General features: G+C 55.3%; 1 protein-coding gene across 3 annotated transcripts; it reads right to left on the reverse strand.

The window, feature by feature from the left end:
* Card10 (caspase recruitment domain family member 10) lies at positions 1–26,109 on the reverse strand. 3 transcript variants are annotated; one of them, XM_074084446.1, is made up of 22 exons: positions 26,042–26,109; positions 24,771–25,049; positions 23,566–23,817; positions 22,600–22,737; positions 20,593–20,918; positions 17,632–17,829; positions 16,516–16,671; positions 15,893–16,018; positions 14,937–15,128; positions 13,731–13,862; positions 13,310–13,425; positions 12,489–12,517; positions 12,005–12,128; positions 5,573–5,729; positions 5,228–5,339; positions 4,553–4,796; positions 4,336–4,405; positions 3,354–3,447; positions 2,013–2,171; positions 1,807–1,922; positions 1,229–1,338; positions 1–1,075 (listed from the first exon to the last, which is right to left on the reverse strand). In XM_074084446.1, the coding sequence occupies exons 3-22, from the start codon at positions 23,798–23,800 to the stop codon at positions 841–843; spliced, it is 3,069 nt and encodes a 1,022-aa protein (XP_073940547.1). In that variant the 5' UTR covers positions 23,801–23,817; positions 24,771–25,049; positions 26,042–26,109; the 3' UTR covers positions 1–840. The 3 variants fall into 3 exon arrangements, with proteins under 3 accessions (XP_073940547.1, XP_073940546.1, XP_020018203.2); XM_074084445.1 differs by having other exon boundaries at positions 1,229–1,344; XM_020162614.2 differs by lacking the exons at positions 24,771–25,049; positions 26,042–26,109 and adding an exon at positions 23,958–24,026 and having other exon boundaries at positions 1,229–1,344.
* Positions 26,110–27,860: the final 1,751 nt, after the last annotated feature.

Raw genomic sequence — 27,860 nt, forward strand, 5'->3', positions numbered from 1 at the left:
TATGACAACCAGTGTTTAATGTTCGGTAGTGTGCAGCTTGAGAAGAAAAGGCCCGTGAGTGACCCACAGGCTGTACATTCTAGTGGCCGAGCACCACCCCTTCCCAGCCCTCCCCTCCAAGAGGCAAGGCGCGAGGCAGGGGGTGGGCTGTGAGAACAAGATCCTGGGTGTGCTTGCTGGGAACACAGGCATGTAGTGCCCAGTGTCACAGGGGCAGGGCATGACATTTACACAGGAGAGAACACAGACACACCTGAGAAGACACAAGGCATACAGGTGATACAGGACCAGGAAGCCACCTGTGGCCACACACTTGAGAAATGTGAGGTGGCCAGGTGGGAGTCACACAGTGGCAGAACCTGGGGTTCCCACAAGCAGAGCAGGCTGAGGAGGAAGGCCTCGTGTGCCCAGGGGGAGGGACAGAACCAGAGCCTGCTCCGGGAGAACTTAGGTGTGCAAACCCATGAACAGGTGTGAGAACTGACTCCAAGGACAGTGTTTAAGGAGAGGACACAGACACACATGTGAAACCCATGAGTGGGAAGGTGGGGACACAGGGACAGGTGGATGAGAAGGCCCAGAGCAGCAAGTATGGGGCAGACGCAGGCTCTGCCCTGTGGGCTCCACAGCCTCTACAGGCCTGTGGCAAATGGGTGGGAGAGCCCAGGGCCAAGGCCCATCAGAGTCCAAGGTCTAGAAGGCTCGGGATGCAGACGACCCACTCCACCGCAGACATGGGGTCCAACTGGGTAGCATCTTCTGCAGCGTGGAAGGAAGCCCGGCGTCAGATGGAGGAGGCCCATGCATCAGACAGAGGCCCAGCCATCAGGTGGAGGAGGCTCAGGCCTCACTGCTGTTGCTGCTGCCACCACTGCTGCCTCGTTCTACCCACACGAGGCGGGCCTGCTCCTGCAGGATGCGACCACGTACCACCTTGGCCAGCTCCTCTGCATGGCCCCACGCATGGGCGGGCACCTGCACCCACGAGCAGGGCAGCCCCCAAAGCACTTGCTCCGAGCCGCGGCACTGCCTCAGCAGCTCTGAATCCCGCCAGCCTGGCCGGCCCAGCAGGCCCCTGCACAAAGAGGGGGACAAGCCATAATCAGAGAAGGGACCAGGCAGAGGTAGGAGGACAGAGGCAAAGCTACGAAGAGTCTAAGAGAGAAGACGGCAAACGGAGAAAGACAGAAAGACAGATGGCAACCAGAGATGCCCCACACAGCCTCACCTGACTTCTCGGACGTTCTTCTCCGTCACCTCTACATGAATGACAATGGGGTAGACCTCGCTCTGGACCAGCTCCCGCACACCCTGCATGCCCAGCTCCAACAGGCAGTGCTTTTTCTCGGCACAGAGAGACCATGTTTACTCCTAGTCCAGGGACACCAGTCTTCCCAGGCTCCACCCCACCCTGACTCGTGTCCCCACCTCCCCAGGTGCAAGTCCTGTTTCTCTCTCTACCCAGAGAAACCCTAGCAATGAGCAAACAACCTGGGGTTGGGAGGCTCGCTGGGGACCTGCAGAAAGGTCATGTCCCCACTCTGGATCTAGGTTACCTCATCCCTAGGATCGTGTTAGTCCTACTGACCTATTACCCACCATCCTACAGCCCCTGGTCAGCTCCCAGCACAGTGGCAGGTTCAAGGACAAGGAAGTATATAGCCCAGTATCTCCAGGTGACCCACAGAGGACAACGGCCCCAGCCTATCCATCACAGGTGAGGAAACCAAGGAACCCAGGAGGCAGCCCAGATTCTGGTTCCAGACCCAGAATGGCAGCCCCTCCCACATTCACACATACCCCTACCTTCCCAACAGACTCCTGGATGGCACGGATCCTGCTGCCCAGCCCAAGGATGGCAGACTGGGCCTTGGGGGCTCCAGGAGCTGAGGATGCACCTTGTTCCTCCCCAGAGAGGCTTTCTGCAGGGGGAGAGAGAGGCAGGATGCAGGGCCATGCATCCTGGCTGCCCCAGTGCCACCCAGTCCTCCCTGTCCCGGTCACAGGCTCACCTGCAGGGCACAGCTGGAAGTCCAGCCGGGAGCTAGGCAGGTCCAGCAGGTTGCGGATGAGCCGGGGCGCCAGGCACTCAGGTAGCAGCACCACAGGCCGCAGTGTGGACACCAACAATGGCCGCACCAGGCTGTAGGGTTTGAGGCTCCGCTCTGGCTCTGCAGCGGGACGGGGTACAGAAGAGATGAGGGGACCACAGGGTCCAACCACTTTTCCCCTTGATACCAAAAACATTGCTTCCCCAGTACCTGTTTTCCCTTCCTGAGACCTGCTGCTACTTCTCTACACAGGCACACGTAGGCACACACACACACACACACACACATATACAAACGCACTCATGCCCCCCTTGCTGGCACCTTTACAGTAAGCGCCTCGTCTCTGCCCCCTACAGGTCATTTCCCACTCAGCAGCCAGAGAGAGGCTTCCAAAGGTCCATCACAACACCCTGTGACTACTCTGCTGTCAATGCACCACAGACTTCCTAGATTGCCAGGTAAAAGGCACCACTCTGGTGACATCCTACTCACTCTCTGCCTGTGAGCAGGGAGGATGGAGCCACAGACCCCTTTCCTGCTTCCAATCACACACCCTGAAGCTGCCCAAAGCTCCTCTCCCGAACTGCTCAACCCAGGTAAGCCTTCCCCTCTCCTCAGAGCCCAGGTCACACATTCCTGGGTCCCCAGATCGGCAGGGCCTCAGGACCCATTCTCCGACACATCACGTTTTCTAATTGTGCTGATCGTTTCTGATTATGGTGTGATTTCTGCTCCCTCCCTCCAACTGTGAGGGGAGGGACCACTGAGTCCCACGGACCCAACATAATTCCTGACAGAGCTGGCACTTGATGCCCACTGTCCACCAAAGACATCACCCACAGCCATGCCCCCATGTCCTTGCATGAGCTAAGCCTTCTGCCTGGAGCAAACTCCTCCTCATCCCAGCAACCCGAGTTGAAACAACCTCTCTTGTTAAGTCTTCCCTAATCACCCTCTCCTGGATGCCCCTCTCAACTGCCACTCGCTCCTCTGGGCTCCTCCAGCCCCTTCTCCGACCTGGCTTTCACCTGCTTTCTCACAAAGTCCCTCTGGGGCCCTCAGGCAAGAGCAGGCCAAACTCACAGACCCGAAGTCCCAGTCATGTACATGAGTACCTGCCCACAGGCTCTTGTGCCTCATCGGCCTATTCTACCATGGGCACCTTGTCCCTCAAGCCCCTGACAGGGGCCCCACCCCATGGGGACCCTCACAATAAGTCCTTCCAAGCCAAAGGCCACCCAGAGGCACCCACTCTTGGATGCCATGAGTGGCAGGGATGCTTCTCCACATCTGCACACTAACCTGAGCAGGGCTCTGGTGACAGTTGCTCTGGGGAGTCCCCTGTAGGCCCCCCTGCAGGCTTGGGCCTCACCAGCCCCAAGGCTCGCTTCTTCAGCTGGGGAGGACCAGAAGGAACGAGGTCAACTGAGAGCTCCTTCCACCCCCACCCCCATACTGAGAGTGAGAAGCAGACAGGACCCCAGGCAGAGGAGGCCCCACTGCCACCATTTTCTAGGCTCCCCTGAGCCAGAGTCAGCACCAGAGACCCGCCTAGCCCAGGCCAGCCCAGGCAGGCTCTCTTCCAATGCATTGGCAATGTGACCTTGGGTAAGAAGATTAAGGGGACCTATGACAGCAGCACTAACTAACCAACACCTGGCAGGCAGGGAACACCCACAATGGGACGGTAAGCCCCAGATGTGCGCAAACTCACTGAAGCCCTGTATTGTCCAGGAAGCAGGTAGAGTAACCTCCTGGTCTTACAGATAAGAAAACTGCCCATGGATAGGACAGGAAGCAGCAGGAGGACCAGGGAGGTTCAGGTGATTGTCCAAAGTCACACAGGTGCTGAGCAGCAGAGCTGTCACCACCCAGGCAGTCTGCACCAGGGCCCACACTCTCAGCCAGCTCTCCAGCAAGGTGGCTTCTTCATGGATCTAACTTCACAGGTTCACTTTGCCCATGGGCACAGTGGGGATGGTGACCTGGCTCAGTCCTTGTCCAGGATTAGAAAAGATATGTGACTATTTTCTTATCAGATGTCCACTATGTACCTGCCATGGTCCTGGGCATCGGGCACACTCCACCTCATTTAAACAGGGAAAATGTTGCTTGGCACATTAAGTAAGTCCCGGTGAAGAAGCAAGGTGGACCCTCAACCCCTGGATATGGCTCCCTCTTCCCCCAGGGCTGCCAAAACTCCAAGCCTGCCCCTCCCTTTGGACCCCACTCTTGGCGTCCCACTTTCCTCAGGCTGTCTCCCTGCCCATCCAGCCCTGCTTACATTACTACGTGGACTTCGGTGCCGACTGGAGGACATGCATTTTTCCTGGACTTCTAGGAGCTGCTGGGCTCTGTGGGAGGAAGCTGTGTCATGCACTTGTAGGGAAAAGGACGTCCTTACCTCCTCTCCTCCCCCCCCATTCCATCCCAGAGGGCAGCAAGAGATTAGAGGGGAAAGAGAGCACCCATCCCGGTGCCAACTCCCAGTTCACCATCACCTCTGATAATTGGGCACAGTGCCCCGGTCCAGGTCCCGCAGTGTGAGGGGGTCAACTCGCGTGCAGAACCACTCCTGTCGCCGCTTGTATGCGGGGTCCACCAGACGAAGGATTTCTTGGGCTTTCACGCAAAGGGCATGGGGGTCTGCACGCTCAGGCAAGGTGAGGTTGGCTCGAATGTAGAAAGGCTCACCACTTGGTGCCTTCGCCCAAGCATCTAGGGCCTCGTGGAAGGACTGGCAGGCTGGACACAGAGGGGGCACGGAGGACAAGAGGAGGCTGGTGAGGTCAAGGATGGGCCTCTGAGGAGCCACAGATATGACCCTCTTTGGGGCTGAGCTGTCAGAACTCCACCCTCCTTCTTCAAGTGAGAAACTTAGGTACAGAAGAGGTAGGGATTTGAATGAGACCACCAAGACCCCTAGGGACAGAATCAGGTCACTGAACTCCTAACACAGTGCTCCTTAACTGAGGAGAGTGCAGAGAAAGGGCATAAGAACAGGCAAAAAGAAAAAAAAGTTGTAGCACTGTCAGGAGCCAGGCCACTGGGTTGTGGCGTCCCCTTCCTGCCCTTCTTTTCCCACCCTCACCCTAGGCTGGAGGTACCCTCTCTTGGGCCATCAGCCCTGATCTTCTAGGACTGAGTTCCCAGGCGCTTCCCGAAGCCAGGCTTACCCTTTGAGTCCAGCAGGAAGGGGAGTGTGGACACCTGGCTCCAGGTTAAAGTCCTCTGCTGGGCCTCGGCTTCCAGGCTGGCCCCGTCCAGGTCAGCAGCTTCTGCCTTGGGCTGAGAAGATAACCGATAACCCAGGCAGGGAGTCAAAGAAGTGGTTTATAGGCGAGGCTCTGTCAAGGTGCTGACAGCCTGCACAGTGCCACAGATTTTATTTAATACTAACAGAGCCTGCTTCTGCTTTAGTCAATCCCCAAAGCTCTGCCCAGCGACCTTGCTCCACCAATCAGTGTCCAGCCCTGCTTGAAGAACAGACTCCACCCCCAGCTCAGGGTCAGGGGCCTCACCTCTCTCAGTTCGGTCTTGGCAGACCCAGGCCCAGACAGCACCCTCCGCACCGCTGCCCCAGACCATCTGTCTCCAAGGAAGGACAGGCTATCTGAAACCTTAACCTGAGGTTCCAGACCTGGGGGGCTCCAGCCTGACACTCGGAAGGCCAAAGACCTGAGAAGCGAGGAAGTGGATGGGAATTATAGTTCAATCAGGGCTTTGACACGGTTCAACATTCCTGGATTAACACAGTGACTCCATTCCCCAAGCCAGGAGCCCCACCACAAGGCCACTGGCTCAGCAGTGCCCTCTGCCTCGAATGCCCTTTCCCCTCTTCCCTGCTGGGAAACTGCTGCTCCTCCATGCGCACAACTCAAGTCAAAATTGGCCTCTCCCTGGGAGACCCCTGGGCACACGGTGAGGGTGAGTGGGGCTTGGACAGGCACACTCCAACTGCCCCGTGATGCAGGTTTTGTATTTCCCCTTTTGCTAACACCTGTCACAAAGAAGGTCTTCAGCACCAGACTTCTATGTGCTTTGGTCTGTATCCCTGGCACCAAACCCAGTGTCCAGCACACACAGAGGATGGCTAATCAATGCGCGTTGTGCTCCCAGACCAAGGAGGGAGATGCTGTCAGAACACAACACAGACTGGGAGCACAGGGTGGAAGAGGAACTTCCTAGGATGCAACTGGGCTATCCGTGTGAAGTCCAGAGGTACTTCACGACAGACAGCGGGGAAGCAGTGCTCCTGGCTGAAGGAAGGGCACAGGAAACACAGTGACAGCAGTAGCACCCGGGGCTGCCCTTGTGCTAGGTTCTACGCCGAGCTCCTTGCCTTAACCGCTAACTTCACATCCTAGGAAATGGCTCCCAGAAAAGCAAGATGAGCCAACTTCTGGGGACATAGCACGTGGGTATCTGGCCTTCCACGATCATTGGGAGCCACTGACCCCTGAGCCAGAGTCACCAAGATCCCTATGGTGGCAGAGTACTGTCATCTGGGTGAGAAAGGTGAGGCACTACGGCCAGGCTCAGGGACAAACTGACCCCAACTCCCTCCCATAAGTCCTTGCCCATGGGAAGTGGGTGAGGCAAGGGTCAGCAGGTGGCCCCGGCTGGAGAGGCCGCCCAGGCAGAGCCTTGGGGCTGCAGCGCAGATCTAACCACACCGCCCCCGCTGCCTGCTTGAGTAGACCGAGGCTGCAGTACCTGGGGGGAGCATGAACCTTTGGCCCCAAGAAACAGGTCTAGACCCCTGCCCTAAGTCAAAGCACAGCCAAGGTCTGTGGGGTGGGGACAGACAGCCCTGGTCCATTCTGGCTCACTGAGGTGATGTAGAAAGGCCTGGGCAGCAGCTGGAACACAGCCCCACTTCAAACCCCAAGGTAATCTGCTCTGGACTCAAAAACAAACCGGCTGCTGGAGATTTGGCCATAAACCAAAGAAGGTTATGCCCCCTCTGATACAGTGGACGTGAGGGTCAGAGGAAGGGATGTGGACAGAGGGCTCTGCAGGCCAGCACTTGGTGGGTCCTGACTAGCTGTTTTTGTAACGGAGTCGGGTAGTGAACGTAACCCTGCCTCTACCCAGGTAAATCCGACCACTGTCTCTCCAGCCTTTGTTTCAGGCCTGTCCGGGGCTCTCTCAGTCTGGGTGTGGTCAGAGCCTGAGCAAAGTGCCATGGAGGGAAACAGCAGGAACTCTGGGGCCTGCTATTTAGCGATGCTCCATGCCTACCCAACCTGCCCCCATGCAGAGTGAAAACAGGGAACAGTAGCAGTAAACACTAAGTGCTCAGGAAAAATCATACACTTGCTGTCGTCAGATGTGGTTCAGAGAAAGGCCCCACTCGGTGGCATCAGTTTCCCCCCTATTTCAAACCCACAGACTACTGACCCTCATGAACAGTCTAGCGAGCAGCTGTGCCCAGGCCCTCTACGCACCTCTTGCCCACCTATACCTGTAATCCCAGCATCTGGGCTCACTTCAGCCCCTCACAGTCTTCCTGCCAATGCCTGCTGCTCCCTGAAGACCCAGCTCTAGCAGCCCCTCCTCAAGGACACCCCTGTCAACCTCCAAGAGTCCCAAAAGGACCCAGTGATTTCTCCCAGCCTGTACAGAACAGGGTGCCTGCTCTCGGCATTGATCAGAGTCCTGGGAGCCCACATGGGTGCAGAGCAACCCTTCTCAGTCCCAGGCTACTGCAGATGAGCAGGACAGGAGAGGGCTGGCGCCTGACCGACCCACACCCTGTTTGGGGGTGGGGTGGGGAGGATCAGGGCTCTCCAGCCACCAGATAAGGACACCCAGCCCTGCCCCCAGTCAGACCAGGAGGTCAGGTTACCAACAAATGGGAATACAGAGTCTGCCAACTCTGCCAGTTCTGAACAGTGAGGGGCCAAGTGGCCTCAGTGAGTGTCCCCTGCCCAGGGCACCATGGTATCCCTAGGCTGAGTACATGACTGCTTAGCACAGTTCAGGGACCTGTGATGCTGAGAGTTCAGCATGTCCCACAGACTGCAGCACTAAATCCTCCCACAACCCTACAGGAGGCCTCTGTGGTGACCCCCATGTTAGAGACAAGGGACACAGAGTCACAGGGAAGTTTTAACTTGCCAAGGGTGGCCCAGCTGGTGAGTGGTGGGGTCAGACTGTCAGAACTCTGTCGTGTGAGAATAGGAGGTTCTGGAGATCCTCTGAGACCACATGAGTCTAGGCAGGGATGGGGTTTCCCAGAGAGATGATATCGCAGCTTTCTCTAGGGCTCTCCCTGCCCTGCCCCTCCTCACCTCGCTTCATTCAGGGTCTTCCCCATTGTCTCCCAGCCTGGCCCTCTGTCCAGTCATTCTCCAGACCCTTCCCAGCACCCTTATTGCCCAGGATCCCCAGCACAGACAGGCTCAAGGGCCCAGGGGGCTGACAGAGAAGGCAGCTGAGAGGCTGACATGAAGACCAGTGGAACAGAATAGAGGATCCAGATATGAAGCCACACAACTATAAGCAACTTATCTTTGACAAAGGAGCTAAAAATATACGATGGAGAAATAGCAGCCTCTTCAACAAAAACTGCTGGGAAAACTGGTTAGCAGTCTGCAAAAAACTGAAACTAGATCCATGTATATCACCCTATACCAAGATTAACTCAAAATGGATCAAGGATCTTAATATCAGACCCCAAACTCTTAAGTTGATACAAGAAAGAGTAGGAAATACTCTGGAGTTAGTAGGTATAGGTAAGAACTTTCTCAATGGAACCCCAGCAGCACAGCAACTAAGAGATAGCATAGATAAATGGGACCTCATAAAACTAAAAAGCTTCTGTTCATCAAAAGAAATGGTCTCTAAACTGAAGAGAACACCCACAGAGTGGGAGAAAATATTTGCCAACTATACATCAGACAAAGGACTGATAACCAGAATATACAGGGAACTTAAAAAACTAAATTCTCCCAAAACTAATGAACCAATAAAGAAATGGGCACATGAACTAAACAGAACTTTCTCAAAAGAAGAAATTCAAATGGCCAAAAAACACATGAAAAAATGCTCACCATCTCTAGCAATAAAGGAAATGCAAATTAAAACCACGCTAAGATTCCACCTCACCCCTGTTAGAATAGCCATCATCAGCAACACCACCAACAACAGGTGTTGGCGAGGATGCGGGGAAAAAGGAACCCTCTTACACTGTTGGTGGGAATGTAGACTAGTACAACCACTCTGGAAAAAAATTTGGAGGCTACTTAAAAAGCTGGACATCGATCTACCATTTGATCCAGCAATACCACTCTTGGGGATATACCCAAAAGACTGTTACTCCAGAGGCACCTGCACATCCATGTTTATTGCGGCACTATTCACAATAGCCAAGTTATGGAAACAGCCAAGATGCCCCACTACTGACGAATGGATTAAGAAAATGTGGTATCTATACACAATGGAATTTTATGCAGCCATGAAGAAGAACGAAATGTTATCATTCGCTGGTAAATGGATGGAATTGGAGAACATCATTCTGAGTGAGGTTAGCCTGGCTCAAAAAACCAAAAATCGTATGTTCTCCCTCATATGTGGACATTAGATCAAGGGCAAACACAACAAGGGGACTGGACTATGAGCACATGATAAAAGCGAGAGCACACAAGGGAGGGGTGAGGATAGGTAAGACACCTAAAAAACTAGCTAGCATTTGTTGCCCTTAACACAGAGAAACTAAAGCAGATACCTTAAAGCAACTGAGGCCAATAGGAAAAGGGGAACAGGTACTAGAGAAAAGGTTAGATCAAAAAGAATTAACCTAGAAGGTAACACACATGCACAGGAAATCAATGCGAGTCAATGCCCTGTATAGCTATCCTTATCTCAACCAGCAAAAACCCTTGTTCCTTCCTATTATTGCTTATACTCTCTCTACAACAAAATTAGAAATAAGGGCAAAATAGTTTCTGCTGGGTATTGAGGGGGGGGAGAGGGAGGGGGCGGAGTGGGTGGTAAGGGAGGGGGTGGGAGCAGGGGGGAGAAATGAACCAAGCCTTGTATGCACATATGAATAATAAAAGAAAAATGAAAAAAAAAAAAAAGAGATGGCAGGAAATGGGAAAGAGGCAGAAAAATGCCATCATGGTGCCCAGAACACACTGGCACTCGACATAAGCATGAGATTGAAGAAGACGAAAGGCACGTAGGAAGCCCCACACCAGCACCCAGCGGCTGTGACTTGGGACAAATTCCAGACTCGCTGAGCCTTGGTTTCTCATCTGTAAAATGGTGCTAAAAACACCCACCCTGAAAATACCTGCGAGCTGACAGTACTGGCCATTCCCTGTGAGCCAGACACTGTTCTAGGTCCTCTAGGAGGACCACCAGGATGTCCCACAGTGGCTCAGGGGACAGGCAGTACGGTGACCTCATTGCACAGAACAGGAGACGGAAGACTGGGAAGTCAGTGACCTGCCCTATGCTCCACAACAGCAAGAGGCAGGGCTAAGATCTGGGCCCCGGAAGCTGGCTCCAAAGTCTGTTCTTCCCTCCCACACCCAGCACTGCTGGAGGACCCAGAAGGGTCACTGCCACTGCACTGTTAGGTTAGGGCCTCGCCCTCTCTCTCCACCACCCCCGCCCCCAGCCAGATCCTTGCTCTTCCTACAGTTCCCTCCTCCCCAGGAACAACACAGGCAGCAGAGGTGGCCCCATGTGATCACGGGGCCTCCTGCCCCGAGTGCTGCATCCTGGCCCCTTGGAAGGCAGCCAGGACCCCTGCTGCAGGCCCAGGCTGGAGGAAGGGCCAAGGCAGGCAGGAAGGGAGACGCCTCCACCCCTTCCCCCAGAAGCACGTCCTGCAAAGGCAGAAACAATGTCACCCTGGGCTCACAGCCGGGATGATGTGGGGGCAGGGCCTGGACCAGCCTGGCCAAGCTGCCTCTGAGAGGCAGGGAGCTGGAGGCCCCTGGTCCTCACTGTCCTGGTAGAAAGGGCAACCTGTCTCCCCGTCATTCGCTCTGTCATTCAGTGCTTCCCAAAATCAAAGTCTCACTGTGGACCTGGTCCTAGTAACTTCTCAGCTGTGTGACCTTGGGCAAGTTCCTTAACCTCTCTGAGCCTCAATTTCCTCCTTCATAAAACAGGATACTCATCGTAACGCCTACTCCCAGCAGAGACGACGCTATGAAGTAGCCTCCCAGACTTCCCAGAATACAAAGGCCAAACTCCCAGCCTGACTCACAGAGCCCACTGTGGCTCCCTCCTGGCTGACCTTCCCCTTCTCCCCGCTCTGCTCTCCGCCTGCCCCACCACCGTCCTCTCCTTAGAGACTCCAAGCCCCTCCTGGGCCAGTCTCTGCTCTTTCCACAGCTGCTCTGAGTTCAAAGATCACTTTCTCAGTGTGGCTCCCTTTCACTCCCACCCCTCCTTAGATCCACTAGCAAGAGTGAACAGGGGCCACCAACAGAACACTCTGCACCAACGTTTTGTGACTCTAGTTTTGGGCTCTTGGGTGGCCCAGCTACAGGGGATTGGGGGGGCAGCCCCACCCATGGCACGAAGCTGAATGGCCAGGTCCAGATCCAGGAGGGCAGGCAGGTGGGAGGCTGTGACAAGGCTGCCTCAAGTAGCAACCACTGTGCACTCAGCATCTACGACGTGCAGGGCAGAGCTGGAGGCTTTGTTTACATGTGTCATAAACCCCAAGCCACTCACATGTAGGAGAGATCGTTGTCCCCTTTAACCAGTGAGGACACTGAGCCCCACCCAGGAGGGAGAAATGACCAGCCCAAGCCACACGGATGATGTGTGTGACAGGGTTTGATCCCAGGTCCACCAGTGTCTAAAGACCTCACTATTCTGCAGCCGCCTAACGACAGCACTTGGCTTGCTGCGTCCCACCTTGCCCCGTCCCCTCAGTCTATGTGAGGTCCATCCCAGCTGCCTGATCCCAGGCATCGGCCTACCTGTTGAGGAGGTCCAGGCCACAGCCCCAGCCCAGAAGACCTTCTGGCTTTCCCAAAGGCCACACACTGTCAGAGGAAGACGATGAGGAGAGGCCAGGGGACCAGGGCTTCAGTGTCACACTCCCTGAAGAGGCAGAGTGCAGGTCAGGGGTTTGGGAAGCAGGGAGGCCAGGATCTACAAGAGAAGCCTCGACAGGCTGGAGGCTGCAGTTGCACACTGGCCCTGGGCTCTGAGCTGGAAGGGCCCCAGGATGACCCTTGGCCTCCTGGGGAGGGGAGAGTGGGCAGGAACTAAAGCATTCCATGGTACACCCAGGAACACTGTGAAGGCCTGAATCAAATTCCCAAGGAGCCTCCCAAGCAGCCTTCCTGCCTGGCCAGGGGCACTGCGTGACAGGGAAGGGACAGAGCAGGAGCACAGGGCCTCTGGTGGACTGCACTGCACCTCCCCAAGACGAGCGTCCCGAATCCCCAGGGATGTTACCTGTGATGTCCGACATGCTGCTGAAGGACCTGGGCAGAGACCGGGAAAGGCAGAGGTAAGGCCTGGCCAGCACTCTGCTCCTTTCCCTCCTGCCCCCAGGCCACCAAAAGATCCCACAGTCCCCAAGAAAATGCAGGCTAGGCCTAAGGTGATGGCCCAGGCAAAGGACACCTGTGCCACAGGTCTCTGCCACAGGTTTCACAGCTGGCCTATCCTTCAAAGCTAGCTCCTTAATGCCACCTCCTCCTGGAAGCCCTTTCTGACATCTCACCTCCCATCTTACCCATGCTTGATGCCTTCCATCCTTGGCTCCCAGGGTTACAGCACCATCCCCATCACACGCCTATCATGGCCTGGTCACTAAGATCAAGCCCCTAGTGATCACAGCCTCTCTGTGCCCAGACCCCCATCAGGAGACTACTTAGAGGGGCAACAATGACAAGGACATACTCAGAGAGGCAGGGGATCTCCCAGGGGCCTCTGCTCTGCCACCAGCAGGTGTGGCTTGGTTTTTCTGGCTATTGATGCACAAAGCTGGGGTCCAGCCTTTGCTTAGGTCCCTGACCTCTCCTCCTGGCCACCAGGATTCCTCTTGGGGGACTTTCCCACCTCCAGGACTCCCACTCGACTGCTGGGCTGTGGCTGACCCACTGTGCCTGACAGCCCCTCCCAGGACTCCTGAGTCTCCAGGGTTCTGGCCACCTGAGGGCAGCAGGGGAGGGAACACAGGGACCTGACTGGCATCAGGACACTTAGGAGATGGCGACTCAGGAGGCATCAACACCATATCTCTGAGTCTACTGTATCTCCAGTCTGTTCACCTCTTTGGGGGTTCAGGGTCCTCTTCACGCTGCCGGCGGAGGATGGAGCCAGCACTGGGGGGGAAGGGCAGGATGGAGAGGCGGTTGATCTCCTTCTCACTGTCTGTGACTTCCTCCTGCAACACCAGGGCAGGGCCTGGTCACCCACCACCTCTGCTCTCCCAGCCCTCTGCACACCCAGCCCATTCCACAGATGACACCCAGGGACCTGGGCAGGAAAGGACTCTACATGATTACAGTGTGTCAGCAGCTCCCAAGGGTTCCCAGCACCAAGGTCCAGCTCTGGGGAGTTTGGAGGTTATCGGCCTCCCTGGGCCCAGTGCTCTCATGTGCAGTGGAGCTGCTGCAAACCAGGGTGCTCTCTAGGTGTCACATGACTGCTATCAGCTTCCCCCATGCTCAGGGTGGATGGGTGTCTTACCAAGGTGTGGGGCTCAGACCCTCCAGCACTTGCTTCCCCAGCTGCTTCTGGGCCCCCCAGTGGGGAGGGGAACTCGCTGAGGCTCCAGGTGCTGCTGAGGTTGGAGCACAGGGAATGGGAGGAGGCACAGGCCTGGAGGAGGAGGAGGCCGAGGGAGGGAGAAAGGGAGGGGGTGAGCAAAGTTGAGTGGACACTGGCCACAGCCAGTTACTGAGTACTGCCATGGGCCAGGTCCAGGGCAGAGCTGGGCACAGGGGACCAGATCCCAGCCCTCATGGAGCCCACACCCTTGAAGAGGCCAGCTCATAAACCCACAAGGGAAACAAAATCACCCAAGAGCAATGACAGCAGAGGAAGGTGCCCGGGACACAGAAAACACAAAAGGCCTTACCCAACCTGGGGCATCTGAGCACCTTCAGAGAAAGTGGGGTTTAAACCTAGCACTCAAGGATATGTAGGTACAGTGAAGAGGATGGTCCAGTCGGTGCAAAGGCCCTGAGGCAGGACTATGCCAAATTTCAGGGTTTTAAATGCTAAGACCCATAGCACCGCACTAGAGGGTAGGAGTTGCCTAACCTACAGGGACTGGGGGCATGATCCGGGGATCTGTCTTCACCTAAAAGCAAAAAGCCTCTGAGGCTTCTAATGAGTGAGCAGTCACAGACCCATGTGCCTCCTCCTTCCATTCCTCTAGGCCTCCTGTATCAGTGCTAGGCCTGATGAGCTTATCATAAGTCACCCAAGATAGGACAAGGCAGAGCTCCTGGCAGCAGCCTGAGGGACCTTGGTAATCTAAATTACCAAGGATCTCAGGACTCTACTCCAGGGCTGCCTGCTGTGTGACATCTGACAAGTCCTTCTGGGTCCCACACCATGAGGGAATTAAAGCAGCTGGTCCCTGATGGGTTTTGAGGCCCATAGTAGACTCACTAGCTGGTGTCTGAGGCCCCGTTTTGCATTCCAACAGGCTCACAGCCCCTTGGGCAGCCAGGCTTGCCCCAGTATGTGCAAAGACAGCTCAAACTATCATTGTATCCCAGGAGCAGCCCCAAAAACTCAGACAGCCAAGTGCCCCATCCTGCTTGCCAGCCAACCCACCTCCAGCTTGCCACCACGTTCCCACCCTGGCTGAGGTCTCCCACCTGGTCCCACAGGTTCCCAGCCCTCCCAGAGCCCCAGCCTTCCCCCAGGACAATGATTGCTCACCTTGAGGCAGGGGCCTCCCTGGGTCCGCTGCAGCTGTGCCTCCAACAGGGCCTTGGCGCCCTCCAGGCTGGTGAGCGTGGTCAGCAGCTCATCCCGCTCGGCCTCCAACCCCCGCACCTGCTTTCGGTACTGGTCCTTTTCAATGAGGCTCTGTGAGTACTGCAGTTGGATCCGATCGCGGCTCTGGATGGCCTGGAGAGAGCAGAGGAGCCACACTGGCTCAACTTCCAGGCCTTGGAGCTCAAGGCAGGGGATAGCAAGGAGAATAACGCTATTGTGCTGGCAGTACTTCCTGGACACTGGCTGTGCTAAGTGTCAGCTTGGTCCATGTTCATGGTGACCGACAAGGAGGCAGGACACAGCGTCATCATTCTCATTCATTTTGAACAATGAAGACCAGCCCCACGATCAGATACGCCACTACTGCCTCAGACGGAGCTGGGGACAGAGGCCCAGGGGCAAGGAGTGGCCTAGTGATAAGCAGTTAACTGCGCCTTGCCTCAGGCCACGTAAGACCAAATACACAGGCCCGGAAGCCCCAAACCTGCATCTGCTCTTCCCCCAGGGGAGTCTAAGGTCCATCCTAAAACACTTGGTCAGGATGAAAACCTCCTGCCAACCCCCGGCCTGTGGGGGCCCCACACAAGGCCAACAGGGACACAGAGGAGCCTGCCCAGGGTCCTCCACCCACCCCATGGCCTCGGCAGCAGACAAGGGCTATGGTGCCAGGGACTGGGGCCAAAACTTCTGAGAATTTCTTCATCAGCAAATATTGTATTGGCCTTATCCTTGATATGCAGAGAACAAGAGATTCAAAATGAAGGGGGTGGAGACAGCTTTATCACTGTCACAGGGACGCAGGTGAGCCTAAACCAACCAGCGCACCACTCAAGTCTCTTTCTACACCTGCAGTGCCCCCCTCTTCCCTGAACCAGAGCCAGCAAGCTGGGGCCCACCTGGTCCCGCTCCTTCTCCACCTCCTCCAGCTGGGCCAGTACAGTGGCCATGCGATGCTTATACAGGTCGCAGTCTTTCTGCAATGTGCGGTGCTTCAGCCGAAGGTCCTCCATCTCCTGCAGGTACTGCAGGTGGGGCAGGAAGGGTGGACTCAGACCACGAAGACCAGGATTGGGAGGGAAAGCCAGCCAGCTGGTACCTAGCAGGCCCAGTAAGAAACCCGAGCCCCAGTGACAAGGCCCACCTCTCGAGCGGGATTGTCTGGGCCACTACCTGCACCTCACTGAGCCTCAGCTGCCTAATCTGTAAGATGGGGCCACCACCAAAAGTGCCACCCTCCTCTGTGCTTTTACAGCACTTCCTGCTTTCTGTTTGTGAATTAGCTGCCTTAGGGTCCCCTCCCCTGCTAAAGCACCCTCCACAGGGGCAAGCCTTTGATTATTAACTCTCTGAGTCTCCAGTACGTAGGGTCACTATGTGAGGACCAGTGAGTGACAGTTCCCAGAACAGTGCCCCAGGACGCCTGGGGAAGGCTGGCTGCTAGAAACTGCTGGCGCCCGGCCCTCCCCTCACCAGGCCAGGGCACCGGCAGAGGGGTGTGAAGCGAGGTAGCACACACTACCTTGTCCCGCAGCTCCTCGGCCCACTGCAGCTCGCCTTGCACAGCGTGCAGCTTCTGGCATAGCTCCTGCCTGCTGTCCTGTGCCTCCCGCCAGTCATGCTCCAGGATATCCAGGAGGATGCGCTCAGAGCCCGGGGCCCCTGGCCGGCTCGCCTCCTGGGGGTCCAAGTGCAGGGCCACCTTAGCCCTCAATTCTCCCACCCCACCCCACTAGCTCTGCCATCCTGGCCTAGGGCCTGGACCTCAGTTTCACCATATGGAAAGTGGGAACAGCCTCATAGACCTGCCCACCCTCTAGGGGAGGTTCAGGGAGGAAAGTAAATGAGGTTGTGCTCTAACCACTCAGCCAGACCCTCAGTCCTAAATAAAGCCCTGGCCCCACCTAGCCAAGGGACCCCAAGCAAGCCCTGGGGCCATCCAGACCTCAGAGTCTCACTCTCTTCAAGGTCAGAGACCCTCTACAATCTCAAGAAAGCCAGGTGTGATGGCAAACACAGGGCTGAGGGGCCAGACATGGTGGTGTACCCCTTCAGTCCCAGAGGCAGAAGTAGGAGGACTGTGGTTCAAGGCCAGGCCAAGCAAAAAGTTATGGAGACTCCATCTCGAAAAAACATAGCAGGCATCATGGTGCCCGCCTGTGATCCCAGCTACTAGGACATGGAGGTAGGAGGAGCACTGTCAGGCCCCAGGAAAAAGTGCAAGACCCTATCTGAAAAATAAACTAAAGCAAAAAGGCCTGGAAGTGTGGCCCAAGTGGCAGAGCACCTGCCTAGCAAGAACGAGGCCCTGAAGTCAAACCCCAGGACCACCAAAAAACAAACAAACAAAAGCCAGGAAAGCCAGGAGCCTTTTCCCCAAGGAAATGCTCACTCACACCATCAAACACATACTTTCCAGGAGTCCAGAGACCTCTGGAGACCACCCCCAGGCTGAAACCCCAGGAAAAGCAGTGTGCTTAGGGCTCTGGGCTCAGAGCTTTCAGGACGAGAGGCCAGCCAGGATCACATCAAACTTCAGACTCCTGATTCTGAAGTCCCCAGCCCACCAGGCCTCAGGAGGACAGTGAGCAGCAGGGCTCTGCTTCTGGGCAGACCAGGCCACAGTCCCTCCTCCTACCTGCTGCTGGCCCTCCTGTAGCTCCTGCAGTGACGCTGTCAGCCGCTGGTTCTCGGCCCTAAGCTCCGAGAGCAAGTCTGTGTTGTCAGGCTCCCTCTCCTTCTCTTTCTCCTCGGCCACGGGCAGCGGCCCCCTGGCCCTTCTTTGCAGAGCACATTCCTCCTCCAGCCGGCTGACTTTGAGCTTCAGCTGATCCACCTGGTGCCCAAGAGAGGGGTCAGTCCAGATGGGACCTGCTGAGAGGCCCTGCTGGGGGGGCAGTTCTGCTCCCTCATTCCTGGTACCCCCAGATCTCCAGAGAGGAGACCTGCCTGAGGAGAACGGACAGGCTGAGCAAATACAAAACTCCTCCAAAGTTGTTCTAAGAACCAAACAAGACAGTGAGTGGACAGGGGAGGCTGCACAGCTGCCACAGGTGCAGCATCTTCACTGCTTAAGTGACACCCTGGAGCCCTCACCAGCCACCAGCTCAGTGTATGCAGCCAGAGGCTCGCCCAGGTGGGGGTGGGAGGCTGGGCAAGGGCCACCTGGCCAAGGGTTGATCCGCATGGCTGCTTTGCACTGAGCTTGAGTTATTTGCCAAGTTCATGTGGGCTCTGGGGTGGCCAGACTGTAGTAACAGCAGGTCATAAAATGAGGAAAGAGCACAATGACCTCTGGAGCTGCTCTCAGGCCAGCCAATGTGTGGTACCCTAGGAGTCCTGACCTCTCTTGGAACATAACTTGATAGACTCCAGGCCTCTGAGCCCAGAGGGGCACCACACACACACACACACACACACACACTCACACGGGGTCTGGAGGCTGGGTCAGGCAGTTCCACAAATGAAAGGTCCACTCCTCCACAAAGACTCAGAAAGAAATTCATGACTCCCGCATTCCTTTCTACTCACAAAACACGCTTTGTGACCCGCCAGAGAAAGACAGCTAGTCTCAAAGGCAGGCATGGTCACTCCCTCACAGCAAACCACAGCCACACATAGAGTGTGCGTCCTGCCTGCCTGACCCGAGGCCAGCGGCTTCCGATGAGCTCAGAGGACAGGGCACCTGGGAGTCTCCACTGAATACCAGGAAACACGGATACACTTAATCCCGGCCTACAAACTCACTTAGCACAAAATTATAGCATTCGTTTCTTAAGTTTATGTTGCTTAGACATAACACCTCATTAAATTTGCACCTTATAAAACACAGTATTAAATCACAGCCACCACACACCTGTCTGTGGGGGAGGGGACTCAAGCTGCCAAGCCAGCCAGATCAGCGGTTCTGTTACCATCCAACTGCAGTGTCTTTTTAAACTTTGGGACAGCAGACCTCCAAAAAGTTAGGATAAATTTATGGAAGTTTATCTACTGACTTATTCTCCACTCACCCTCTATCACCTAAGGCCAGGAACAGCAGTAGAGATAAATGAACTATGTGCACCTGTAGCCCATTGCCCCCCCACCCCAGCTGCTTCTTCTCCAGCTCCCAGCCCAGCAGCAGTGTGCAGATGGCTGTACACACACAGGACATCAACCAGTCACACATGCACACTTGCCACTGCAGGGGCACAACTCACAAATCACACCAACCCAAAGGCGAGACCAGCCAAGGCGGCCAGTGGCTTCACAACGCCCTCACTGAGCAGCAGCTCCATGGGGAAAAAACCTTGCAGAAGGTTTCTGAAACAGAATGTCTGTTTCAGAAAAAGAACAGCTCTAGATAAAGAGTGGGGATTCTACATGCTGACCTCTACTCCTCAATCTGGGGAAAGTGCCAAATCAACCTCTCTGTGCCTTGGCTTTCCCCTCCAGAAATGGGCGCAACAGCAGTGCCCAATCCCAATACAGGCTTCCTGGAAAGAGACATGTGTGTGCACAGCAGCACCTAGGACCACGCCCAGTACTCAGGGGTGCTTATTGATTGTTACATCATCCTCACCCGTGACCTCTCGCTTTGAGGATGAGGAAACTGAGACACAGAGAGGGAAGCTTTGCCTGTGCCACACTGCTCACTGGCAACAGAGCTGGGCCTGGGACCTGTGTCCATGGCCCCACTGACCACATCTCTGAGAGCCTCCACTTTACAGCAAACACCAAGAGGGGGGCCTCATAGTCACCTCACAACTGCAAACCAGCCACTAACAATCTCACTTATGGCCCCAACATCCTGATCTGGACTCCCTTCCCCCAAACACCAATCTGCTCACACATACAACCCAGGCACAAGGGTGCCCCAAACCTACACCTCCTCCCAAACCTACTGCCTCCCACCAGCCTCCATCTTCCACAGGCCCCCCTCACACCACAACATTGTGGCCACACCTGCGGAGCCCAGGCGGTATTTCTGGAGAGCTGCTGTATGCTCCAGGCACTAGAAAGCCCCCAACGTGAACTGACTCGTTTGTCCTTGGGAAAATTCCCTGTGGCAGTCAAAGCCAGTATGATTCCCCATACCGAGTCCCAATAAGAAACCAGGAAAATGCCAGAAGTGATGGTGCATGCTTGCAATCCCAGCTACTTGGGAGGCAGAGGTAGGAGGATGGAAGTCTGAAGTTGACCTGGGCAAAAGTGTGAGGCCCTATCTGAAAAACGAACTAAAAGCAAAAAGGGCTGGGTTGTGGCTCAAGTAGTAGAGCTCCTGCCTGGCAATCCCAAGCTTTTGTCACCTTGACACTATCGACACTTAGGGTAGATAATTCTTTGTGGTAGGGGTCTCTTGTGCAGTACAAGACATTTAAAACATCCCTGGTATCTACCCACCTGGTGTCAGTAACATCCCCTTAGTCAGGACAACCAAAATGTTCTCACTTGCCAAGTGTTTTGGGGCAATTAGGAATCGCCTCAGGCTTTGACCAGTTCATGGTCAAAAGCTGGCTGATGGTGGCTCTGAGACTCCAGCTGGCATCCACAGGGTCATCATTTTTTACAAAGGTCACCCTTCTGCAGCCTGCCCCACCCACCTCCCAGGACCTACCGCCAGCTGCAGGTCACGGCTGCGCAGCACGGCCGAGTTCTTCTCCTCGCTGAGCTGGGCCAGCCGCATGGCAATCATGTAGTTCTCATCCTTGAGCCTCAGCAGCTCCAGGCTGCCCGCCTCCCAGTCCTCCCGCAGCCGCTGGCAGCGCTCCTGGGCCTGCTGCTGCTCCCGCAGCCGCTGCTCCAGCCCTGCCCGCTCTTCCTCCAGTGCCCGGCCACGGGCCTGCAGCTGCTGCTCCCGCTGAAGCTGGCCTTTGCGAGCTTCCCGCAGTCGCCTCACCTCAGTCATCAAGAACTGGGTCAGGCCCTCAGGTCCCTCCTCATCTGCAGAGACAGGAGGAGGAATACTCAGGACAGGCAAATAAAATCCAGGGAGAAGGCAGAGCACACAGATAAACCACTAGAAGGGAAGTCTGGGCTATACTGTAATTTTAAGATAGGGAAGGCCTTCCTAAAAAGGTAGGAAAGCCAGGAGCTATGAGAGAAAAAGTGAACAAGTTCACATAAATATGTTTAAATCTATGAAAAATGAAAGAAGTAACACAATTAAAAGACAAGCGAAAGAGTAGGAGAAGATATAACCAATATAAATAAACTCAAAGCAAAAAATATATAAAGAGTTCTTACAAATCAATGAGAAAAAGCAGCAGGGCACCCATAGCTCACGCCTGTAATCCTAGCTACTTAGGAAGTTAAAATCAGGAGAATCAAGGCTCAAGACAAGCCTGGGAAAACAGTTTATGAGACCCCCATCTCCAAAATAACCAGACCAAAATAGACTGGAGGTGTGGTTCAAGCAGTAGAGCACCTGCTTTGCAAGTGAGAAGCCCTGAGTTCAAACCCCAGTCCTACCAAAAAAAAACCTGAATAATATTGATAGTAAAAACTATCAATAGGCAAGTCCCAAAATAAAAATGTCTAATCAAAAAAAACGCTCCAATACACCAGCAATAATAGTAGCCACTAATATTTGTTGACTTTGTGTTAAATACATGTATTAACTTATTTAATCTTCACCCTAAAGACAAAAACACTGAGACACAGAAAAGTCAATGTGCCCAAGGTTTACTACATCACTGAATGAAATATAAACCTGAAACAATATTATTTTTTACATCTCACTCTGGGAAAAGCATTTAAAAGTGATCCCCAGGCTCATGAGGGGGGACACAGCAAAACTGGTACCCATACACTGCCGCTGGGAGGTGTGTTGGTAAACAGGTCAGTAGTCACACTCTGAGAAATGCTACTTCACAACCTCTGCCGGGCTAGGAGAAGTGGGAGTGCACAAAGATGTTCTCCTCATGGTAACGTTACAAAACCGTAAACAACCTAGGTGTCCACTGACAAGGGATGGGTTAAATGAATTATGTCACAACTTCACCAATGAACATTAAACAAGTCACTTAAAACAAGTATTAGCAGACGTGGAAGAATCACTGAAATTGGCCATTCTGAAATAAAGCAACACACACCAATCCAGTAGGTGAACAAAACTGCTAAGCCAAGGTGATGCGCCAGACAGTGACCAGCACAACACAGCTGAAGGAGGAAAGACCTTCTCTTTTTTATCTAAAGTCATCTGGAGCCATTGAACTTTTTTATTTTTTGTTTTTTGAAATAAGGTCTTGCCATGTAGCCTAGGCTGACCTGAAACTTGCAGTCCTCCTGCCTCTGCCTCCTTAGAGCTGGGATTACAGGAGTGGTCACCATCCCTAGATTGAATTTTTTTATATAAGAAACAGTAAGCCTGTGTATGTCAGCTGAGCACAATGTTAGGGAGAAAGAGCGGTGTTAAGCATGCTAGCCTTGAACTTGGGCTAACTGAAGTAAAATCACAACCTCACCCTCAGCCTACTGTGGGGCTCTGAGCAAACCACTTCAGTCTGTGCCTCAGTTTCCCTACATGTTCAACAAGGACAATGGGCATGCACCCCTGACAGGGTCAGAGTAAGGAACCTCGCACAAGTGGCCAAGGCCAGGGCACCAGTGCAGACCCGCTCACCGAGGATCATGGAGCAACGCTGGGCAGGTTCCTGGCCGGTGAGGAGCGTGAAGTGCTCGGGGTAGTAGAACTCCAGGGCTTCCAGAAAGGCCTCATAGCCCCTCTTGCCTCGGCAGCGCAAGATGTCCATCAGGCGCCCTGGGGAGGGGAAGTGCACCCAGGATCAAAGAGGTTGCCCCCAACCTAGTTGTTTCTCTCCCACCATGCTTCAGGGCTCACGTTCCCCAGATTTTTGAGCTATGACACACACAGGAGCCTGTCCCAACACATCAGGAAGGACAGCCCATCAGCCCCACCAGGAAAGCCAGACACCCACTCCCCATAGCACCTGTGCTCAGGCAGCTCCCCAAACACACACACACAGATGCAAGGGCAGCAAACACCCCTCCTTTCACAGAGGAGTCCTTTATCCCCCAAAGCAAAAATACTTCTCCCACTGGCTAGTGCCTGAAATTCCACCATCAGACCCTCAATTCCTTTGCTAGCTCTGGTTCAAGGACAAGCTCTGTAGGAGAGGGGACTCTGGCAAAACGGAGATGGGACTTGAGCCCATCTTGAGGGAAAAAATGACTCTCGACAAGAAGGAGGGAGAGAAAACCAAGGAGGTCAAAGGGCACAGGAAAGATGCCAAAGGCCACCAATTGTAGTGGGAGGTAGCTGACCCAGACGGCACCGGCAACCACATCCACCCCCCTGCTGTAATGTGGATCCAGGAAGTGGAAGGGAACCCCATTTCCAAGACAAACCAAACCCCGACGCCGGTGTGGTCACGGCGGCCTATCGGGTCGGATCGATGTGGGGCGACCCCAAACAGCCCACCCTCCCGACGTGGAGGCTGAGGCCCAGGGGAGCAGAAGTGCCCTGGCCTCGCGCTCCAGAGCTCCGTGCGCTGCGCTGGGAGCCGGTGGGGCCCGGGGGAAGCGGAGGACAGCGGCGCTGCCCGGCGTTGCGCGCCCCGCAGCTCACCGGTGCGGTTGACGCGGCACGGGAAGCGGTAGGTGCTCAGCACCTCTTCCTCGTCCTGCTCGTCGATGACCCGACACTGGCGCAGATACGGCGTGAGCTTGGCCGGGTTCAGGGCGCGCGTCAGCCGGTGCCGGACGCCCTCGATCCGCTCCCACAGCGCGTCCTCCTCCGCCTCGGACCCGGAGCCGACCCCGGCCTCCTCCTCCGCCTCGCCCGCCTCCGCCCGGCCCGGCATGGCCGTGTCCTCGGGGTCTGCGGGCGACAGGCGCGGGGGAAAGGGGGGTGATTAGCGGGGCGCCCCGGGGCGGAGGCGAAGACCGATCCCACCTGGGGCGTCGGCCGCACGACCCGCACCATCGCCGTCGCCGCCGGATCCCGCGCCCCGGACTCACCCCGCACGCCGCAGCCGCCTCGGGCTCCCGGGTCCGCGCTCGGGCGGCGGCTCCGCCGGCGCAGGGGGGCGGTGCCCTGGGTGCCCCCGGCTCCGCCCCCGTCCCCGCGGCCGCCCGGGCTGCCCGGGCCTCCCCACATCGCCGCCAGAGCCGGCGGAGCGTCCGGCCGCCGGCCACCCGGCGCGCCCGCCCGCACCCCGCCCTCCGGGCCGGCCGCGCGCCTCCCCCCCCCCCGCTTCCTGTTTCCCGCCGGCTCTCCCGGCCCTGGCGCGGCGGGGTCCCGGCGGCCCGCCCACACCTGCCCGGCCTCCGGCGGGGCGGGGACGGGACACGCACGCTCACCCTGCCGGGCTCCGCTGCACACCTTGTCCAGGTCACTGCGAAGGCTGGCCACGCCCGCCGCCCGCCCGGGAGAAGCCCGCGACTCGCAACCCGCACTGGACGGTACGGACCCTCTCCCCCTCCCCCGCGCTAGCCACACACAGCGTCACCCCATGCGACCCTATGCCACACCAACACACAGCGGACTCAGAACTACCATCTCACACCTGGGGTTCACGGTCTCCACGTAGCCCACACATCACAAGAGCCCCAAAGGCATGCCACACACCTGGTCACAATTCGTCAGCCCCATCTTCCAGGAAACGACCACCAAGTATAGAGCAGGCTTCAGACCATCCAGAGAACTCAGCATGCCTGACCCTCCCCCCAGCGCTCCTCCTCCAAGCTTCTATTGCTCCGGTCAGCCATGGGCCACTGGATGGGCAGCACTGGCTGGGAACATTGGATCCTGAGCCCAGCTGGGCCCCTTACCTGTCAGTAACCTGGGCAAGCACTTGTCCTTCCCAGGCCTCAGTGTCCCCAAATAGACTGGCAGCTCTGGCACCTTCCTTCAAGCTCAGGACAGCCGCTAGACCAGCAGCTCAGGGCAGAAGTCATGGGCACCTTCTCAAAGATGAGAGTGGGTCCCTGAAGGCCACCACTGCTCCCTCTCTTCATCTATGAAGGCCCCAAGCACATGGGGACTAGGGTCCCCTTGTTTCTCAAAAGGTGTCCCTCCAGATGCCGGTTCCAGAGGTGTTTAAGGAGGCTCTGTGGTTGAAGTCAAACCAGTTTGAGAAACAAAAAGCAGAATTAACATCAAAACTACATCCAATCTCCCCCTCCCCCACCTTGGGGACTGTGGTCACTTGGTGTGATATGGTCAGAGCACTGGAAACTGCCCACAGTGCCTGCGGAGGCGAGGGCAGGAAGGAACTGGAAAGATGTGTGAGTCCCCAGACCTCGTCCCTACCTTGTGACTGGGATTGCCATGGCATCTGTAGTAGGCACTCCCTCAAGGAGTCAAAAATTTTCAACCAATAACTGCCTCTGAATAGTCCTGCAGTAAACTAGTTTGGCTCTACATCCAAGTGTCCTTTCCTAACCTTAATTAACCACAGACATTTCTGTTGTTGGATTGTTCCCTTGCTTTGTAAGGACTGAATTCTAGTGCAAACACATCAGTTAACAGAGTTGCAAACAGAAGCACAGAGAGGGAAAGAAACTTGCCCAAATTCACACAGTAAGGCGCCCAGTGCTGGCCTCTCTCTGCCCCCAGGCTCTGGGTCCCCTGCCTCTTGCTGCCTCCCACACGGAACAAGCAGCTCCTCCCTCCAGTAGTCCTGCTCATTGTGAATATTTTTTTGCTTGGCCTGGAGAAAGGGGTGGAAACCTTGGAAAATGAGTCTATGGTTAATTATTCTCTCATCAAGAAGTGTAGGCAGGGTCTAGAGATCAGACACTGAAACCTAGAGCTCTTTGTAATGGGCAGAGAGGGCAGAGGTCACTGGCTGTAAGCAAGTCGGATGTCTAGGTGCCCCTGGGTGTCTGGCATTCCCGAGGATGCAGCAAGTGCCTGGGGCACCACACTCACACATCCACACCCACAGTTACAGGCCACATCACATACACACTTGGCTGCTGTGGGCATCCAGCCAGGCAGGACAATGCCCACTTTCCTACAAACAGAAGAGCCTCCTCCTCCATCTGCTGTCCCCAGGCGTCCCCAGAACCTGGGGTGAATATGAATGATTAAGCGTCACCTCCATGATCGTCCTCTAGTGACTTCAGCTGTTTCTCTTCTTCCTGTAGCCAGGCTAAGAACACAGGGCTGCAACAGGGAGACAAACAGAGGTGCTAAACCTTGAGCCAGGGCCCCTGGGGCCTGTCCCAGACTTGGGACCAGGTTATTGCTCTTCTCTGAGCTTGATTTCCCCATCTACAAAAGGCAAGGGGTGAGTAATCCCAGCCCTGCCTAGAGAGGAGAAAGGTCTAGGAGCAGAGCAAGTGCCCTGGGGACCTACATTTGGCCTTCGCTATGTCTCCTTGAACAAATTCCTTCCCCTCTGAATTTCCACATCTGGACAATAACATAATATTAGAGTGCATCCAGCTGAACTTCTCTGTGAAATGGGTACAGTAACATCAGTCAGTTCCTGTCCCAAGTCATGTAAAAAGTGTCCCCAGGTCTCAAACTGGCTCCAATCCCTCTCCCTAGGAGCTCTGAGCTACAGTGTATGTGTTCTCCATTTGGCAGCCAGAGAAATTGGTTTTGGTTTTGTTTTGTTGTTGAAATGGGGTCCCACTATGTTTGTTGCCTTAGGCTAGTCGAACTCCTAGGCTCAACTGAGCCTCCTGCCTCAGCCTCCCCCAAGCAGCTAGAACCACAGGTGCCACCTGGCCTTTCTTTTTTTTTTTTCTTTTCTTTGTGGTATGGGGTTTGAACTCAGGACCTCACGCTTGCTAGGCAGGTGCTCTATCACTTGAGCCACACCACCAGCCCTTTTTGTAATGGCTTTTTTTTTTTTTTTTTTGAGATAGGGTCTCAGGAACTATTTGCCCAAGGCTGGCTTTGAACCACAATCTTCCTGATTTCTGCCTCCTAAGTAACTAGGATTACAGGCATGAGCCATCACCACCCAGATAAAAGGTCATTTCAAAAACAGAATAGGCTTAAAACCTCCCAGTTTTCCCACCAAACTGGAATAAAATGTAACTCCCTAACTGCCCTCCTCCCACTGTCCCCACTCACCTGCCACCGTCCATTCCTGGAACAGTCAACTTTCCCACCTCAGGGCCTTCCTCTTGCCTGTTCCCTCTGCCTGGAATGCTTGTCCCTCGGCTCCTGGCTTGGATGTTTCCTAACTGTTTGACTCTTAGCTCAAATGTCCTTGGGCCAGAAGCCTGCAGGCAAGGAGCTCCCTTTGCCCTCCAGCCACCACGTGTTACTTTCTCTCCATCCACCATCTCCCTAGGGCTACTCTGCACACCTGCTTGCTGCAACTTCCACCCCAAGAACAGAGCCTTCCATAGCTAGTGATAGTGGGCTGGGATGTTCCAAGAGCAGCGAGGATGAGGAGTGGAGGAGGAGAGGTGGCTAAAGACAGGCCGTGGGGGACAGAACAGAAGGCCTTGCAAGGTGTCAGCAGCCTTTGCTTTTACGAATAACACTGTTATTATTGTCTTCCTCAAACCAGCCTCAAAGTCCACAGGATCAGGGAGACCCCCTTTGTCCTTCAAACCTTCAAGGATAGCCCTGGGCCCAGCACCTTTTCCTTCCCCTTTAACAACCTCTGATTGCATCCTGGGAATTTGGTTCTCCATTGATCTAGCCTGTAAATGTGGTTCTCTCCCTTCCAGTCCCCAGACTGCTCACACCTCGCATGACGGTCTTGTCACCATGAGCAGGCCCTGGGTCATATCAATCCCGGCACAGAACCAGGTACACAGCAAGAGACTGGCAAATGGGCCAGGATCTGAGTGTCCCCTTTTGGTGGGCTGCATACACAAGAGTCCAGGCTTCAAATCTCACTACACAACATGTGCTCACGGTCGCTGGAAGATTTCTAAACCTCTCCATAG

This window comes from Castor canadensis, chromosome 8 (genome assembly GCF_047511655.1).
Source record: "Castor canadensis chromosome 8, mCasCan1.hap1v2, whole genome shotgun sequence".
NCBI lineage: Eukaryota > Metazoa > Chordata > Mammalia > Rodentia > Castoridae > Castor > Castor canadensis.